This window comes from Siphateles boraxobius, unplaced genomic scaffold (genome assembly GCF_051911475.1).
Source record: "Siphateles boraxobius isolate OS27281-9 unplaced genomic scaffold, OSU_SipBor_1 104, whole genome shotgun sequence".
Lineage (NCBI taxonomy): Eukaryota > Metazoa > Chordata > Actinopteri > Cypriniformes > Leuciscidae > Siphateles > Siphateles boraxobius.
Genome location: NW_027508705.1, coordinates 549,345 through 567,872, shown reverse-complemented (window position 1 = coordinate 567,872; position 18,528 = coordinate 549,345). Strand labels below are relative to the sequence as shown.

Below are 18,528 nucleotides of genomic sequence, written 5' to 3'. Positions count from 1 at the left end.
TGTGAGCGTCCCGCGTTCTCTGATTGGCTGAGCTGGCGTTCTCTTCAAGTTGTCAAAACTACAGAACTGCGCCTCTTCTCATTGGACGAAAATAGTTCCAAGCAGTGCCAGCAGGTGACCGCTCGGCCAATCAGAACTCTCCTTTCATGTTGTCCTAGAGACCGTGGTATTTCAGTCAACGAGTTCCTTAAACTGACATTTCAGAATGTGTTATCTAACTGTCTCAGAGTTTCACCCAATAGAAATACTTTGCTTCGAAGTCGAACTACAGCATCCTTCTTTTGAAATTCTTTTTCACATCCTTCATTTGTTGTGTAGGCAATACGTGTGTGTGTAGTGTTGCGTTTGTGTGTATGTATGAAATATTAGCCCAGCCCAGCAGCCCTTCCTATTTCCCCTCCCTTTCCTCCAACAGTCTCAGTCGGTTCGCCCGCAGCACTTGCGTTTTCTCGGCCGGGGGTTCATTTCAGAGATGGCTGCGAAAGTGTGTAGATCGGTCCTCCTCCTGTCCCGGAGCAGCGGAACCGTAGCCTCTTCTGCGTTCCCCGCATTCGGTGTCTCCTCACAGCGACAGCATGAGAGCACAAGAACGGTGAGTTCCTGGAAAGGAAACCAAACATGGGTGCTGCTACTACCGCTGCTGCTGCTGGACAAGGGGAGGGTTGTGATGGGAGAGATAAGGGGGCTGGGTTCCTCTCTTTGGAGAGGATTAGATAAAAACAACCCGCGTAGGAAGTGTTTTGGGACGTTGCTGTCCGCATTGAGTGTTGTCGTGCATTGCACAGTGATTATCAGCAGTGCTGCATCATTAACCAGTGGACTTTCAGTCTAGCTATACAAGACGTCCCGTTTACTGGAGGCGTTTACACATGTGCAGTCAGTGTCTTGGCTTGACTCGTGTATGAAAATTACATTTCAAGTTTGCATGCATGCTAGAGAATTGGACGCAAGCGACCGGATGCGCTTTTGGCGCATTGGCTCCGTGCAATCCGTTCCTGGATAACCTTGATAGCAACAGTGGTCTCAACTTTAACGCTATCTGTACGGACAACTCTGAGACATCGCGCGCTCTCCGTGATTGATTACGTGGCATTGGACCGTTTCACTGATTCCAAGCATGCAACGTGTTCTTTCAAGCTTTGCCGAACTGGACGGACCGTATGAGTGTGTTTGATCCACTGCAGCGTCCGATTGTGTGTGTGTGTGTGTGTGTGTGTGTGTGTGTACAAAGCGATCAGAGAGAGAGTGACAGTGCGGCAGGACTCCTGCGTTCTCACAGAACGTTGCGCTTAAACATTCTCGAGACGCGTTTTTAAAAGTTGAACTATTCTTAACTTGACGCGCCGCCTAAAACGCAACGTAGCGTCCGTATGACGCATGCGTACTCAGAATAAAATAAAATAAAACGCAAGAATGCGTACAGTGAGAACGCCCCCTGCTCGTCTGAGCACTGTCATTGTTGGGTTGGGGGGGAAGGATTAGACTCTTTCTCTCTCAGGCAAAGCATGTTCAGTTCAGTTCTTCGTTTAATTATGCCACTCCTCCTCTTTACTCCCACACACCTCCCTTTCTTCCTGCGGGTGTTTCCCGTTTCCAGGGGCAAGCCTGTGGGTTTTCCTTTGAGCGAACTCCAGTGCGCAATGCTCAATGGCGCTCTTGCATTTTTTGGATGCTCGTCAGCTGGAGAAAAAACATACGGGCAGCCCCTGAGACACCACCATCATAGCTTTTCATTTGTTCCACCTCGATGACTTTTTAGTAAAAACGAGAAGAATGTGAAGAGGAAGGGCAGAAGTTCCCTTTCATCTAGGAACTGTGCTATTACCATGAGAATATAACCTTTTTTTGGACGCTAACACATTTGATATACAGCTCAATATTCCACATTTACTAAAAGTACAAAAGATATATTTTTAAACAAAGTGCTTGGGTAGTTCCATATTTCTGGGCAATATTATTGTGGTAGTACCATGGTATTTAAAAAAACTTACAGTACAATAGATAATACTTTATACTTACAAAATTTCCCACATTAGCAAAACCATGTCATTCTATGTTTTTGGACAAAGGATACCAAAACAAATGTTTTATCATGACTCGTGTTTAAGGGGACTCGTAACTGAGTGCACCACACAATTATGAGCCAGTTCAGCTTCCCAGCAAGTTTACTACGTCAAAAAGTCCTAGATATGGAGCTTATTATGTGATTTAAACATAGTTTACAGTTAATGCAGGTCATGACAGGATTTTGAAAGGAACCTACAAAAATAAATCTTTATTAATCAACAATCTGCCCATTTAACCAAAATTTGTGTGAAAAGGAATTAGTTGTTGGTGTTTTACTGCCCCTCGTGTTCATTTGAATTGTGCTTATAAGGTATGGATTCGGATTTTCAAAAAAATTTAGGTAGAGGCCTGTTTTTCTAGGTTGTGATTTTCAATTATTCAAAACTACCACTGTGACAATAAAGTGGTATTCTTTTAAGTTCTTTATGGTACACTGTGGATTAAGCAATCCCATCATGAATTTCTGGTGTTATTTGTTCATTTCTCTCTGGGCAGTAATATTTGTGGCTTTGCTGGCATTTATAGTGTTTCAGAACCAAGCCGTGGTCTCTTACGGCGCTCGGCACAAACCTGTCAGGCTGAGACACGGCAGTGACAGGTCTCTGACAGAAAGGCCATGCTGTCTGAGTATCAAGTCTCAAAGCACCGTTTTATCATAAACATCCGAAGCACAGCTGTGAGGTTTTTAACGAATTGCTACAGCACAACGTTTTCCCTAAGGAATGTGCAGTTCAGTAGAAATAATAAGGCTTTGAGTGTCTAAAAACACTTTGATCCTTAGCTGGACATGAGCAGTGGAGAGTTCTAATGCTAAAAAAAGTCCTCTTGGATCACTGAAACGCCAATCGCAGTGTCAGATATTAATCCTGACTCTGATGTCAGACCCATGAGATATACACTTAACTCTTGTTAGCTTCCTACTGACTCAACTGTTCAATAAAAGCCTCCATTTTTGAATGTGGACAAGTACAGAGACTGCTGAAAAACAAAGTATACTGATAAGAAGTAGATCACCCTGTGATCTTTGTGGTCCACTCCAGTGTCTTTCTGCCATGTCTTTTTAAGGGTCATCAATTGAGTTTACTCTGTTTCTTCTTGCATATGCAGAGAGCATATGCGGAGGGTGAGCTAGCTTCAGGGTAACGCTATGAATTCTGGGAGGTGTGTCCCTCTGCATACCTTAGAGTTGTTAAAAGAAACATGCAGCATTCATTTCCAACCATCTGGAGTCATGCATTCTGTACCAAAGATTTTTTGCGATCATATTAGCCATTTTACAAGGTTTTTGCTCCATTCAAAACACATTAGATGAATCACTTGTGGGGTCAATTATTGGAATTTACACAGACGATTAAATATCAGTGATGACATCATATTGAAGCGACTCAAGCAAGCATGTATGGAGTGTTTTTTTTTCCATCGGCATGGCAGCAAACGTGTTGAACCTGGCCTTTCAACTTGAAAACATTTTAGATGTTACAATCCAAAAAGTTTGGTTGCATATTAAAGGAGTCATATGATGCGTTTTCATGATTTCCTATTTCTTTAGTGCGTTATGTACTGTAGCTGTTTGAGAATGAATAAGGTCTGCAAATTTACAAAGGTCAAAGTTTCCCACAAAAATGTTTTGTTGTATTTAAAAGAGAAGGCAGATCCAGACCTAGCTAAAATGCCTCGATCGAATCCTCCCTCAACGACCTACGTCACACGGTGGAAATAATGCCACCCAAATGCATATGCAAAGAAAGAGGGCTTCAGTTATCGTAGTTGTCACCGCCAGGTCGTGAGACGCTTTGTTTCTATGCGAGAGCAAAAGCAATTTATTTGGCCTTCCGAAAGTGGATTATAGGTGATCTTTGAAAATAGCATCATGTGACCAATTCAAATGTGTAAATGAATGTAATTTTAAAATGAAATGTTATTATATACTGGATGAATTTGTATTTTTACTCCCGTCACTCACTCTCTCTTTGTGATCATGAACATCATGAAATCATTCGGTTCCAGTATTTTTTTTTTTTAACTGAATGGTTTTGAATTATAATCCTGCCCAGTGCCTGTTTATCCAATTTAGATTTAAGTGGCCCGATTAACTGCCGTCGTGATTGACTGAGCGGCCTCAGCGATCTTGAGTAGCAGGAGAAGAGGGAGATTGGTCTCTAGACAGAGATTGCAACTCTCATTGTCCATTTTTACAGCCAATGGTGAGACAAGAACTCCGAAACCAATACCAGTTTGTGATCGTCCTGAATTAGGCTCCAGGTTGTTTTGACTATTTAAACTATCTAAAAGGACAATGCTTGATGAGCAACATAACGTGACTGATGTGTTCCTGGCTTTATATTTGCTTAATTTATATGGTTTTATAATACTGGTCTGCCTGTCTCTCTCAGTGAATGTCTCAAAGCATTCTCTTATCTGTTATAAGGAGCTCTATATGTTTTCAGATTGCGGTTGGCACTCAACTATCCTTTGTGTTGATAAAAGAGTGCACCGCTGTGACTAGAATGCTGACAAGTTAAAATGTGCTTCGATGCATGATCATATTAACAATGAGATTTTTTTGCATTTCATCCCCACTAAAGCTCTGTTGCCAAAGCCATACACAAAACATGGGACACTATTTTAGAGCATCCTGCCACAAGCACTTAAAAAAGTGGACAAACCAGCCTAATCATACTGGAATAGTTCACCAAAAAAGATAATTGTCATAATTTACTCATGTTGTTTTGGACCTTTGACACAAAATAAGATTTTTTAGTGTTTTCTTTCTCCATACAGTAAAGATTAATAGGGTCCATGTTGTTTTGGACCCCATGGTATGAAGAAAAACATTCCTCAATATATCTTCTTGATGATTTATGGAGCTTTGCACATTGCTAGCATTTATGGTTGCATGAATAGTCGTAGTAATGCTTGCCTTTGCAAACACACCTAGTAATCAATATACAGATGCTGATTAGACCCATCAGGATTTTAAGAATGAGTAGCCTAGTCTTTTAAATGGAAGTCTCTCTCTATGTTTTAACAATAGAGCGTGTCATTTATTCAGCCTTAAGGAATGTCAGAAAGGGCAAACTCTGGGCTGAATAATAAGCTCAGAATTATGCAATACTCTTCCTTTATGTCTCATAAAAGATGATCCATTGGTTCAGTGTTCATGGTTGTGCACCTAATTATGGCTTGGTACAGATGTGCCTTTAATCATTCTAAATTCATAGATGCAGTTTTGTATTTGAACACTATTGCGTCATTTGGGTACACTCTGTGTAAGCTCAACATTGTGTCCCTGTGTATCTTTCCCCACTGAAGTATAAACACAAAATGCTTAAATAGAGGGATTGACAACATCATAAACAGAAGCTTTTCTTCCAGCTGTATCTCATAGCGTGCCTCCAAATATACTTTCTTACTATTTAGGAGGCGAAAAGCACTACATGGATTGAGTAGAATGTCCGAATTCATAGCATGCATAAAACAGTAGGTGAAAAGTATCCATATCACCTACTTCTGCAGGATTCTGATGTATGCATCCAGTAAATCCCATGTGGCCACGTAAGATGAGTTATGAATGGCAGAACATATTTTTTTAACAAATGCAAAGTTCGTTCCTCAAATGTTTTACTGTTAGACCGTATATAATTTAGGAACCAGCTATAGTTGATGCCAGGGACTGTTCCAAAGCGTAGTGAGCTGACTACTGCTGGTCTACTGCATGAGTATCTTCTGTATGCAATGTCATTTGTAACTCCCTAAATGTGCAGCAACCCTTCTGTGTTTGCGACTTCCAAATACTACGCCTCATGCATGGAAGACTTGATATCAGTACAAATTATACTGAATCACAAATGATATTAATATATCCTTTTGGCATGTTTGGCATTTGCATATTGCTAAGCTAACAGCACAATACTTTAATAAGCATAATTTAGCCAAAAGTAGTCCTTTTTAATTTGATTATTATTATTTTATTTTTTTTGGTTTTGAATAAATTTCTAAACATAAAATTCAGCTTTAAATAAAGACTGTTTCACTTCTCATTTGGAATATTGTGTCTTATAGCCATCTTCTATCTGTACTTAATCAGTTTAAGTAGGCTAAAATTAAGTTCTCAAGGTTCTTGAGTGTGGAGAGGACAGTATTTAGCATTTTTGGTGACAATATTGAAGGTTATTTGAGCTGCTTTTAGTATAAGTGCCCTTACATGAAGGCTTGACCTCCTCAGTGGTACCGGGCAGCTTGCTGTGCTTTTCTATTGCCCATAGGTGCAAGTCATGCTTAATGCGGGCAGTAATGGAGGCCGGTGAGAGTAATGTGATGATGGATGAGGAAATGGTTGGTTACCCCTTCTGCTCTGATGTTTCTTCTAGATTCTGATACTGTTATGAAGCCAGGCCCTCTCATTGGTTAGTGAATATTGGATGCATCACAATGTCATTATCTTTGACAGGAAAACAAATCTCTCTCCATTGAGGATCTGCATCAGCTTGGTAAATTAGGCTTAAAGACGAAGGTCATCCGAGCTGAGATTCCGGTCGGACGGATGCAGCATGTTAACTATAGGTTGGTGTAATGCTGAATGAATGCCTGATTGGGTTGATAATTGTTTCTATGTGCTTTTACATGTGAAATGCTTCATGATGTGCTCCAAATATACGTTTAATGGTTTGCAGGTATGCATATTTTAGTCGTTGAAGGTCCCTCTGCTTTTATCACTTCTACAATTATTTCTTGCAATTCTACAATTCTTTTTTCTGGATATCGTTATTAACCTTCCCCTGCTCGTTTTCATTATTCAGCTTTTATTTAATTGCAAAACAGTGAATGAAATCTGCCTTATTTGATTTGAAGTATTACATAATTTTGAGCACCTCGCTGGAAATGAGCTCAGGGGGGAAAAACACCATCCTACACAAACTGTATGAGATTGCTCGCCTGGCATACTCAAGACCCTGTCATTTGTAGTCAGTGTGGGAAATATTAAGCCTGGGATTTTTAAAAAATAAGTTTTTATTGATGGAATTGTGGAATATATGAATATTAAAATAAAAGGAGGAAACGGGCAATAAAGAAATAGGAAAGACCTATGAATATATTTCTAAGATGTCTATGTTATAATATGTTATTGTTATGCTTCCCAGAATTTCCATAGTTGATACTAAATAGAAATAAAATGTTGATACCATTGCAAAAACTAATATCCACTCTTTACTTTTAAAAGTCAAATATTAATATGAGCATTGCATAGCATGTAGCCTTCAATTATTTCTCAATTACATAATTGAGAAGTTTTTCAAGTAATTATTTAATGCAAGTAACACACATACAAACTAGAAAACAAAGTAAACCGTGTTTGAAGTGCAAAATGTCAGATCTGTGCAAAGTCTAATGCATTTTTGAGACATACAGTTTTTGTTCAACTTGTTTACATTCACTTTAAACCAAATGTGTTACTTTGCATTCATATGTTAGGAATGGCATTTTGGACCAAGAAGCAAATTTGACACATGCAGCCACATTACCGCATGGGACGAATAAAAGTAATCAAAGTACCAGTACTTTTGAAATTCCTACCTTTGTATTTAAATTCATAAGATAGTGTTTGTCAGTTAGACTGCATATAGCATCAGGAAATGAACAGATTTAGCATTGCATTGCACTGAGGTTTGGGGTGAGATTATTTTATTTGCATTTCCAGCCCTTGTCATTCTTATCAGCGGATTTTTATGGCTGCCTTTTATCTTGCACTGCTTAGAAACCACAGAATACTACTTCACAACAGGACTGGAGCCACTATCTATCTTTTCAAAAACCTATGGCAACCTCCACCTTTTACTCTTCCCTACTTTTTTGGTATATTGTGGCCCATGTGGAACTAAAGCTGCGTTTCCACCGCAGGAACTTTCCCCAGGATCTAGGGACTTTGGGGTGGTACTCTGTGTGTTTCTACCACAGGAACCAGATTCTAAATGAAGTTCTGGGTAAACAGTTCCCCTTCCATGCTTGTGAGCTAGTACTTTTACAAAGTTCAGGAACTTTCGGGGGTGGGACTTGGGCACTGAACATGCTGATCAGTTGAGTTCATGCAGCATTTTGATTGTTTTACTCCATGTAGCATTTTATTTCAACCACCCTTTTTAAAAAGTCTGTTGTGGTGCGTGCAGTAAGAGTTGTTTGCTATTCAAATCAATGGAGTTCAAAACATGTGCCTAATCTTCACGGTACTTTAGTCCGTGATGAAACATAGACAGCAACCGGTCTGGGGGAAAAAAAAGTTTCTGGGACGAATTGTTCTGGGTACTTTTGGTGGAAACGCACCTTAAAGGGGCATTTGGCAACTCTAGCTATTTCTTCGCTGATTTTCACTTTTGTTGTCGCATGTTTTCTCAACGAGTTCCCCCTACAGCTGTGAGGCGTATATTTCACAACAATGTCGTTAAAAAACTCACTTGCGATTACCCTCTTCCCCCTCTCTACCGCTGCTCGTTCTCGCTTCTCACGAGACTTCCTATTTCCAACTTACCGGGACGTTAGTCCCCGTGTTGCAAGGTTGGTTTTCCGCCTAGGAACGTTGGGGGGAGCGGGGAAAGTCACCATTCTCACCAGAACAGGTTATTAAACCATCCAAATGATTTCTAAACAGTTTTATTAAAGGTATAGCGGAGGATCTTTCCGAATTTTAGAGAAGACCCGCCCTCTCCAATTTAAAAAAAAATGCACATGCACAACACTCTATTTGCTCCCGAGAGGGAACGCCTATTAAACGTGTGCACGAGAGAGCATGCGCAAGCCTAGTTCACCAAATTTGGGTAGTCACGTTTGGTGGCAGTTATGTTGCAAATTATAAACTAACTCAAAAACATTCATGCAAGACAAAATGTCAAATGCCCTTCCGTGTTTTATTTACTTATTATACTGATCGATTGAGTGACCGAGGACTCAAGACATGATATGCAATGGAGAAGTAGCTTGTTGCATTTGTGTAATAAATACTATGGTGAACATTGTAATTATCGAAAATGAACACAAGGTTTTAGAATATTTCAGCGTGATACCATTTACCATTTGGTCATAAGGCTACTTTAGACAAATTGAGATGTTTACCGTGTCTACTCGGTGCATGACTTGTGCCAGGGCTAGCATCGCTAATCATAGATTACATTAACTTTTACTAGCAGTGATTTTAAATGGATTGCTCCAAATAGCATGACAAACTTTACCTGTCTAGTAGAATCTTCGTGACTGTGGCATCAGTGGGAAGCCCAACCTGTGCTTTTAGCGCATGCCAGTGTGTGAAATATTCACCCAAAATCACTCTGGTCTTGTTTCTATATTCTGCGGCCTTTCTCTTCTTATCATACACTTCGTATACATTTTTTCTCTTTCGACCCTCAGACATTTTCAAAGGAATGGCTGAAACCGTAACTCATCACACATAATACACCTGAAAGTGCGCATGCGCAGAAAGTGAAAACTACATAGGGACGAGCAACGTACGACGGCCTTACGTAAACATATCACCAGAATGATTGACACTTAGGTGGACCGATAGTATAGGCTACCCACCCGGAAAAAGAAAATCTTCCGCTATACCTTTAAGTTGAAATAGTTGCCGAATTCCCCTTTAAATGGGGTGGATTTATTTTGTAAGCATTTTTTTTTTCGTAAAAAAAAAAGAAAAAAAAGAAAAAAAAAAGAGTAGTTTTTCTTTCTTATTGTTGGTTTGAGTTCTAAACTTGTGAGAGGCTCCCTGTGCATGGTTGATCAATTAGCAGGGCATTGACATTTGTAGGCTTGTTATGTTTGTTTTGTAGCTGAAAGTTTAAGGGAGGCATACAGTAGATCTGCACCAAAAAGACCTCACTTTGGTAATGAGACCCTGATTGCTTCTTACCAGGGTCAGTGGGGCTGGATTTGGTGTTTGAAAAGTACCTAAAGCTTTAAACTGTTGTCAGAGGTCATTAAGGGGAACTGAGTGGAGAAGTGATAAGTAGTGACCTTGCTATGGTTTTGTGGTGGATCTGTTGCAATGTCAACAGTTCATGTTGTGGGAAATACTTCTGCCTTGTATTTCAAATACCTAGGCCACATGTAACTCTCACGCAAAGAGCAGACAGAAAGACGTAACCGAATTCATGTTAAAGAGTTAAATTTACTCATCCTTATGTCATTTCAAACCTTTGTGACTTTCTTCCACACAAAAGGAGAAACACTGACGTAGTTACTCTTGTACTCTTCCATGTAATTAAAGTGAATGAGGATCTGGTCTGTTGAGCTCCAAAGTAAAAAATAAATAAAAATAATTCACTATAAAATTCCTCTTCTAACAATACCTTTGTACCTTTGAAAAATACCCTAATATAAGTTTACTTCAGTCATCCCAAGCTATACTTTAGCTTGGATATCGCACATTTGTAGTTTGATTGGTCATAACAATGCATGTCGTCATTTTTATTATATGACAAGAGCAGCTGTTAAATTCTTCAAAATCTATGATTTTGTGTTCCAACAAAGAAAAAGTCCTAAAGGTTTGGAATGAATAAAGGGTGAATAAAATGATGACAGGGTTTTCATGTTTGGGTGACCTGTCCCTTTAATGTTTTACTCTTCAGTGAAGCATGCAAATGACTTTATATACTTCCATAGTAAGTCACCTTCATCTTAGTTAATTGAGAATACATTTACAAAGATTGTGCGCTTAATGAATAATCATTAATGGAGGGGTTAGTGGAAATCTTTACTTGCATATAATACTGGCTAATTAGTGCAATTAAAATGCCACAAACAAGCCTAGGCGTCCACACGATGACCTGAAATCTGAGTTACCACAACAACAGTGCTCTGCCAGATTTACCGTAGAGCACTCTGAGAACGGCATAAACAAACAATCCAGCTCCAACTGTCTCAACAGCTGCCATGTTGTTTTTTCTAGTAGATCTAGTACCTCGACTGCCCATTTCTTCTGCATACAATAGACAAGTGCAGAACCAGTCATACTGGCTATCTGAGCAGTTTGTGATTTTGGTTTAAAGATGTGTGCGAGTGTATTTGACCTAGATATTCCAAGGACACAGTTGTTCTGCGAGCTCCCATCTGACTTCCTGGTCCTGCCAGGCCTGTCGCGGAGCTCTCGATGGGCTGTCTGCACCATAATTTACCCCCCCTTTGAATGAAAAGAGAATGGGAGGGGAGACGGACTCTGTCGGGCTTGATCTCGTCCACTTAAGCTCTGTATCACAACAGGAAATCGATATAATTACACAAAAGCTAAGCATGTTGGGGAATAGGAGGTTGTGCAGGATAATGGTGACTGAAGGAATTAAAAGAAAGGGAAGGAATTAAAGATTGAGGAAAATTTTCCTTAGTGGAAAAACAAGAAAAGCAACCCATCCTTCAAACTGATCTGTTAACCTTTCGGGCTTGATTTTATTAACTGTAACAGAGCAGCCTCACACACTGGCCTCCTCTGGGTGGGGTTGAGATATTGGAAAACTAAAGCTTAGACAACAACATTCCTATTCGGTTTTGTCAGAGATGTGCTTTCACATGCCTTAGCAAATAATAGCTTGGCAAATTAGACTGTAGATAAACTTGGTAGTGGACTAGGCTAGAGTTTTGATCCACATCTTAAAATTTATTGCTGAGAATCAGGACAGATTATTCTGGCTTCCCATGATTTTCAGTCGCAATGTGTGGCTTCTTTTATGTAGTCATTGGAAAAAAAGAACAAAAGAATCATTGCTTTGGTCAGATCTGATGTAAAACTTTCCTTCTAATTCACCCTATTACTGTTCACGTGGTGCTTCAGTTTTTATTTTGGTGAGCTTCTAGTTACTAGGAATAGGAGGGCAATGTCAAAGGCAGTTACAAACAGTCAGTAAGTGTTTACCAAAATCTTGTTGATTTGAGTCACGTAGTGATATCTTGCCTTAAGCAAATTTGTAGAATTTTGAGCATCACCCACTAGTACCTCATGATATGATACAGATTGTGAATCATTAGTCACAATTCATCAAAATGCATCTTGGTACAATAATTTAAGTGTAGTTGAAACTGTGCCAAACTTGTGAGATACAAAAATTAATCCGTTTCAACATCTGCTGGATGGTTCTCAGCCCAATATGCTGCTTCAAATGGGCTTTTCACACTGCTTAAAGGATTCACTTTTAAAAAAACTTTTGCTGATATTTTACTCACCCCCATGTCATCCAAGATGTCCATGTCTTTCTTTCTTAAGTCGAAAAGAAATTAAGGTTTTTGATGAAAACATTCCAGGAATTATCTCCATATAATGGACTTCAATGGGGCTCAAACGGTTCACGGTCCAAATGACAGTTTCAGTGCAGCTTTAAATGATACCAGACGATGAATAAGAGTCTTATCTAGCGAAACGATCGGTCATTTCAAAAATAAATAAAAAAGTTTAAGTTGTAATAGCACAAATGCTCGCCTTGCTCTGTTCTGTGATGCGCGTTCGTGATGGTACGTAATACGCAATTACGTTGAAAAGGTCACGCTTCAGTGTTTACAAATGTGAGGAAGGCGGACCATATACACATTCAAATGTCTTTGTGTCAGTTTACCGTTTAAAATGCCCATTTCATGTGCGTATTCCTGGGTGTTTTAATATTAAAAAGGCTAAAAGTATACATTTGTAAACACTGACTCGGTACGTCCGCTTGCGTCAAGCGTGACCTTTTTTATTTATTTTTGAAATGACGATTGTTTCGCTAGATAAGACTCTTATTCATCGTCTGGTATCGTTTAAAGCCCTTTGAAGCTACACTGAAACTGTTATTTGGACCTTGGACCGTTTGGGGCCCATTGAAGTCCATTATATGGAGAAATTCCTTGAATGTTTTCATCAAAAACCTTAATTTCTTCTCGACTGAAGAAAGAAAGACATGGACATCTTGGATGACATGGGGGTGAGCTAATTATCAGCAAAAGTTTTTTTAAAAGTGAACTAATCCTTTAAACACCAGTTTATCATCTTTTTAAACCCCACTTGAACCCTGATTATGCAGCATTTCACACTTACAATTTTGAGTTAAGGTTAGTATCGCTTTTTAACCTAGTGCATGGTTAGCACTGCTTTTGCATGAAGAACATTTCCCTCATTTTTTTCTGCGTAAACTTTGAGAGGAAAAATCTAAATATATAATCTAAATGTGATGTAAAGCGTGTTAATTCCATTGAAGAGGAGACCGCTTTAAGTAGTGTGCTGTGCTCGTCCAGTCAGTGTTATTGACTTTGTAAATATGCAAAAAAGAACATTTAAACCAAATTTGTCTTGAATCATTGGCCAATTACAGTACAGTAATGATCAGAATATCTCTTCTTCTGTCTTTTTTTTTAATTCTTGTGAACTCTTTTTAAGTGCCGTTTAATCAACTAGGTGAATACAGCACATTGAAAACATACATTACCAGAAACTAGCAAGCCATAATATTTAAAAACGAAGGTGCATCACAAAGCTGATATAGCAAGTAGTCCTTTGAGGTGAATGAGAATGCTAATGTAAACCTTGTGCCAGAGTCACCAATTTAATCCCTCACATCCAACATGGATGCAAAGAATCCAAAGCATCCAATGTCGAGTCGAGTTTGTCATGTACAGCAATGTTACACTTTCCCAAGATACCACAGAAGAAAAGCTTTTAATTCGCCTGCTGTCAGTAAGACAGACATGGTGGTTTCGTTATTCTACATTACAGGCCTTGTTTTAGGTCACTGCGGTTGGTTAAAAGTGTTTAGAAAGATGGAGATGTTCCACATTTCCTAATTGTCAGACATATGTGGGTAAGCTGTTCAACCACGTCATATGAGCCTTTCCAGAGGAGTAATTGTATGTGATGTCCATGTAGCCGAATGGTAATTGATCTGTAGGAAAGGCACACTGTCCATTGGGCTCTGCCGGACTCCACATGACTTTGACTACTATCCCTCTAATCTCTCTATTGTACTGTATGTTAAATAAGCAGTCATGAGAGTGAATGCTGCTACCAGCTCTCATGGTTGAACCAAAGTTTGTGAGATAACGAGGGCAGTTGTGCGGCTCTCTCATCCTTAATTCAGCATGTGCCGCTGTGTCTATGCTGAGTAATGGTGGTCCTGATGTAGATGACTCAGCTTCCCGCTGTTTCATTACTCCGTAGCTTGTTTCAAAATTTTGCAGGTGAAGAAGACAGGACCAGATTTAAAGAAAGTGCCTAGTCCATTGTATGTAATGTACGAAGCACCAACCACAAGGAGGTCACCTCTGAACTTGATATTGGTCACTGTAAATATTTTACATTTCAATTCAGTGAACTCGATTCAATCTAACTGGCATACGAAAACCACAAGAAATTATTTTTCTTTCACTGCCATTCGCTCAACAAAAGATAAATTGTTAGTTCACCCAAAAATGAAATTTATCCAATAATTATGGCTTATAAAGTTCTAAATATAGATATTTTCTAAATAAAATTGCATCGCTTTGCTTCAGAAGGTCTTTTATTAACCACCTGGAGTCATATGGGTTACTTTTATGGTAAATGAATGCGCTTTTTGGAGCTTCAAAAACTCTATTCACTTCCATCATAAAGCTTGAAGAGCCGGGATATTTTTTAATATAACTCTGCTTGTGTTTGGCAGTCATTATAGACCTATGATGGCTTGAGGGGGAGTAATTTATGGGATCATTTAAATTTGTGGGTGAACTACCCATTTAAGGTTGTGTTTAATTTAGCATCTTTGCAGGAAACGGATGTCTGGGAAATAAAGGTGGGCAATAAGACCAAGATAAGTGTGATAACCACCAACATCTTATATCCGAAGCTGTGCTATATGGACACCTGTGACCTCACATCATTTGAATTCTATGTTAATGATAGCCAACTGAAACAACTAAACTTCACTTCACAATTTCGCCCTTTAGTGACAAGGTCTTCTCGTCTTGACTTCTCTGGGATGCATCCCAATTTATTCTTCTTACTTTGTGCAATTATACTGCAATATGAACGTAGTAGGAAAATCTTTAAAAACGAATTTCCACGTCAAACAGTATTCTGTCATACCACCTTGCCCTAGTCGATAGTAGTTCATTCAGAGGGGAGGATCATGTCAACCTGTTTAGTTATTGGCATTGTTAGTATTTTCACCTGCACATAAAACAATTGATTTGTTTGATGATGCTTTAAGTTGTCGAAACCCCACATGACCGTGCAATGAACCTTAACTGGAAACCAAACCAGGCGTTATAATTGCAAGGATGAATGTGAGGTTAACTTGTTTGTTGACTTGGCAAGTAGGGGGTCAAGGCACAATTGTGTGTGTTGTTTGTGTGTCTTGTGGTAAAAACTCTTGTTTGATGGGGGAGTTTGTGCTGTGGATCAGTATGTCAGCCTCGGCTCTTGAGTAGGAGATTTGCAGCCCTGCTCTAGCTATAGGCTGTCAAAGGGATACGGGTTTACCCGCTACACTGATTTATGAATAAGCACACTTTTCCTTCTGCATGCTTATGCCGTTTCATCTAACAGACCGTGAGTAATTTTGCTGTGGCATATAGTATTTATCATTTAAAGTATCTTTAAAGCACATCCCTAATTTGAGTCTTTAACATGATGCAAGGTTAATTGTCAAAGTAAGTCCTTAAGATCCTGTAAATAGAAATATTAACACTCGCATGCACACACACTAGGATCACTCTTCTAGTTCTACCATTAGTCGATGCTTTGGGGTCAATAGGTTGTGAATTTTATGACTTGAGTTTTATGCGTTTTATATGGCATTCATTGGCCGACCAGTTGATTAATGTTGTGGACGACTAATTGACTTCTAAAAAAAGTATTAACAGAAGTAGTTATGCCAGCTCTAGCAGCTGGTATTTTTTTGTTCACAAACAGAATTTGCAGTGCGTGATTTTCTGTGTGCCACAAGGGAAATAAGACAATAGAAAAAACAAAGGAAAATCTTGAAGCACTCAATAACTCTCAGAGGGGTTTAGTAGGCAGAGCAGCGTGTGTGAGGGTCACCCTGGTTAAAGAATTACATCAGGTCTCCTTGGCAACTAATAAACCACCAGACTGTTGCAATATAATGCAACCAGCATTCTAATACTGAGGATATAAATGTAGATTAAAAAAATGTGATTTATAGATGTATAAGATTTGGGTCATGTGAGGAGTTCAGTGAAACTTTACACATTGTCAAGTCAGTCAAGTCACCTTCATTTATATAGCGCTTTTAACAATATGGACTGCTTCAAAGCAGCTGTACAGTGATAATAGGAAATTAAAGTAACATTGATTATTTTGGCTTTACAGCAGCTCTAGAGTAATGTTATTGTCCAGCTAAAGTTAGTTTTGATTGATTCACTTCCGTCGCAACGATCATTAGTTATTAACTTAGGGGCCGCTTGCACGACACCGTTCTAACAGAAAATCTTTAATGCGATCCGGCCGCTCATTTGCATAAAACAATGCCTGGTGGCTCTGAGAATTTTATCGCTTCCGCGTAGCCAAGTGAATCGGAATTATCCCGACAACGTTTTATCAGTACAGAGGTAAAGGAAAGGAGGCATTCACAAGGGAGAGACTAGTTGACACTTCAGGACGTACTGAGGAGCTAAACCATTTAGTGCTTTGTAAGTAATCAGCAATATTTTCAAATTTATACAATGTTTCATAGGGTGCCAATGCAGTGTTGACAGAACCAGGCTAATATGGTCGTACTTCCTGGTTCTGGTAAGAACTGTAGCGGCTGCATTTTGGACCAGCTGTAGTTTGTTTATTAAATGTGCAGGGCAACCACCCAGTAGAGCATTACAATAATCTAGCCAATTGTTCTGCATTTTTCATTGAGAGCATATGACGTAATTTAGATATATTTTTAAGTTGAAAAATGCAGTTCTACAGATAGACACGTGACTTTTAAAAGAAACATTGGTATCATTAGCTAAGGCTCAGTGGCTAAAATTAGTTGAACAACAAATGTCTTTTTACTGTACATGTACAACAAATGCTGATAATGAAGGATGCATAATATATCTGTACTATATTGCTTATATTAGAGTTTTTTTTCGATATTGGATTTAATTGTGCATGTTAATTTTTTTATGCTTGTTTAACTTTTGTCTGATTCTCTAATGCTCACTTCAAGTTAATAAATATTAATTTCTCATACTGTGCATAATGTTATGATGCATAAATCCATGTATAATTATTCAGACAAAATAGTACTAGTTTTAATATCATAATATAACAACAATAATGATAAATGTCTCTGTAAATATTGGACAGAACACATGCTGGGTTAAAGTAACCCAGTAAGTTTGGTTGCACACTTTAACCCAATGTCAGCACATATTGACTAAAAGCTGTGCTAATTTTACCTCATAAATGGTTATTTCCATTTTTGTTCTTGCAGCGAGGTTACATTTTATTCAATTTATATTAATGATTTAGTTATTTATGTTAATAAACCATTGTCTAATTTGGAAATGAATGGACATTTAAAGAAACTACATAAGCCATCTAGATCAAATAATTTTAACTGATGGCAAAAGAGGATACATCCATATGGCCTTGTCACTTCTTTCGCTTGGTCTGCAATCCAAGCAAACCTAGGAAACGTAAAAACAATGTTATATGAAAAAACAAACATTGGTAACTTTATTAAACAAGGGTGAAACTGCAGATGTGTTTTTTGTCTGTACTGTAATTATTTGATATACAAGTGAATACTAACCTTGATTCACAACGATCACCTTAGGAGAGGACAGGTCTCAGGACAGGAGACCAAATGACCATTGACAAAACATACAGTTTTAAACTGCAGACCAGCATTGGGCTACTGTAACCCAGCAGGCTGGGTAGTATGTGAGAAGGTGCATATTTTCTACTGTCAGTGAAACTTAAGCCAGCAGTGGGTTGCACAAAACTACGCAACACTGTGACAATAACCCAAGAAATGACCCAACAGGCTGAACATAGCAGTCTGGGTAAATAGCCGGTTTTAGATTGTAGTCAAATGAAATGGAGCCATCTCTAGCCCATGAGGGTTGCATTAGACCACTGTTCACCAGTGCGCCCTATCCTCAAAGTGTATCACGTTTCAAGTTCTGAGCTGAGAAATGGATTATTCTCGATAGCTCTTCAGTCTTGATTGGTCTTTTTTTTTTCCTTCTAGAAAAACAACAAAAGGAAAAAATGGAGGTAGGAGTAAAACGAGAAGAACAACTGAGAGTTAATCTTTAGCCAGGATCATCCCTCAGTGCCCGAATCTCCGGTTCACCAGGGTATCCTTGAGGATTCCTCTTATTACCCAGAGCAATAGGGAGAGATACTTAAAAGGCAAGGGACTGGTTTAAGGATTCCCATTTTTTTTTATTGCACAGAAAACAGACATGGACACAAAAGATATGTTTCACTGGCAAATTGCTGCGATGGGTGAGCCTGCGGCGACTCCACAAAGGCAT

At 38.9% G+C, this 18,528-nt stretch overlaps 1 protein-coding gene across 1 annotated transcript in view; it reads left to right on the top strand.

Moving 5' to 3' along the window:
- The first annotated feature begins 202 nt into the window (after positions 1-202).
- Positions 203-18,528, top strand: part of mcu (mitochondrial calcium uniporter) — a 91,381-nt gene continuing 73,055 nt past the window's right edge. Inside the window, exon 1 of the mRNA XM_077246752.1 lies at positions 203-592. Within this exon, the coding sequence (XP_077102867.1) occupies positions 473-592 (120 nt within the window). The 5' untranslated portion in view covers positions 203-472. The remainder of the gene's footprint in view (positions 593-18,528) is intronic.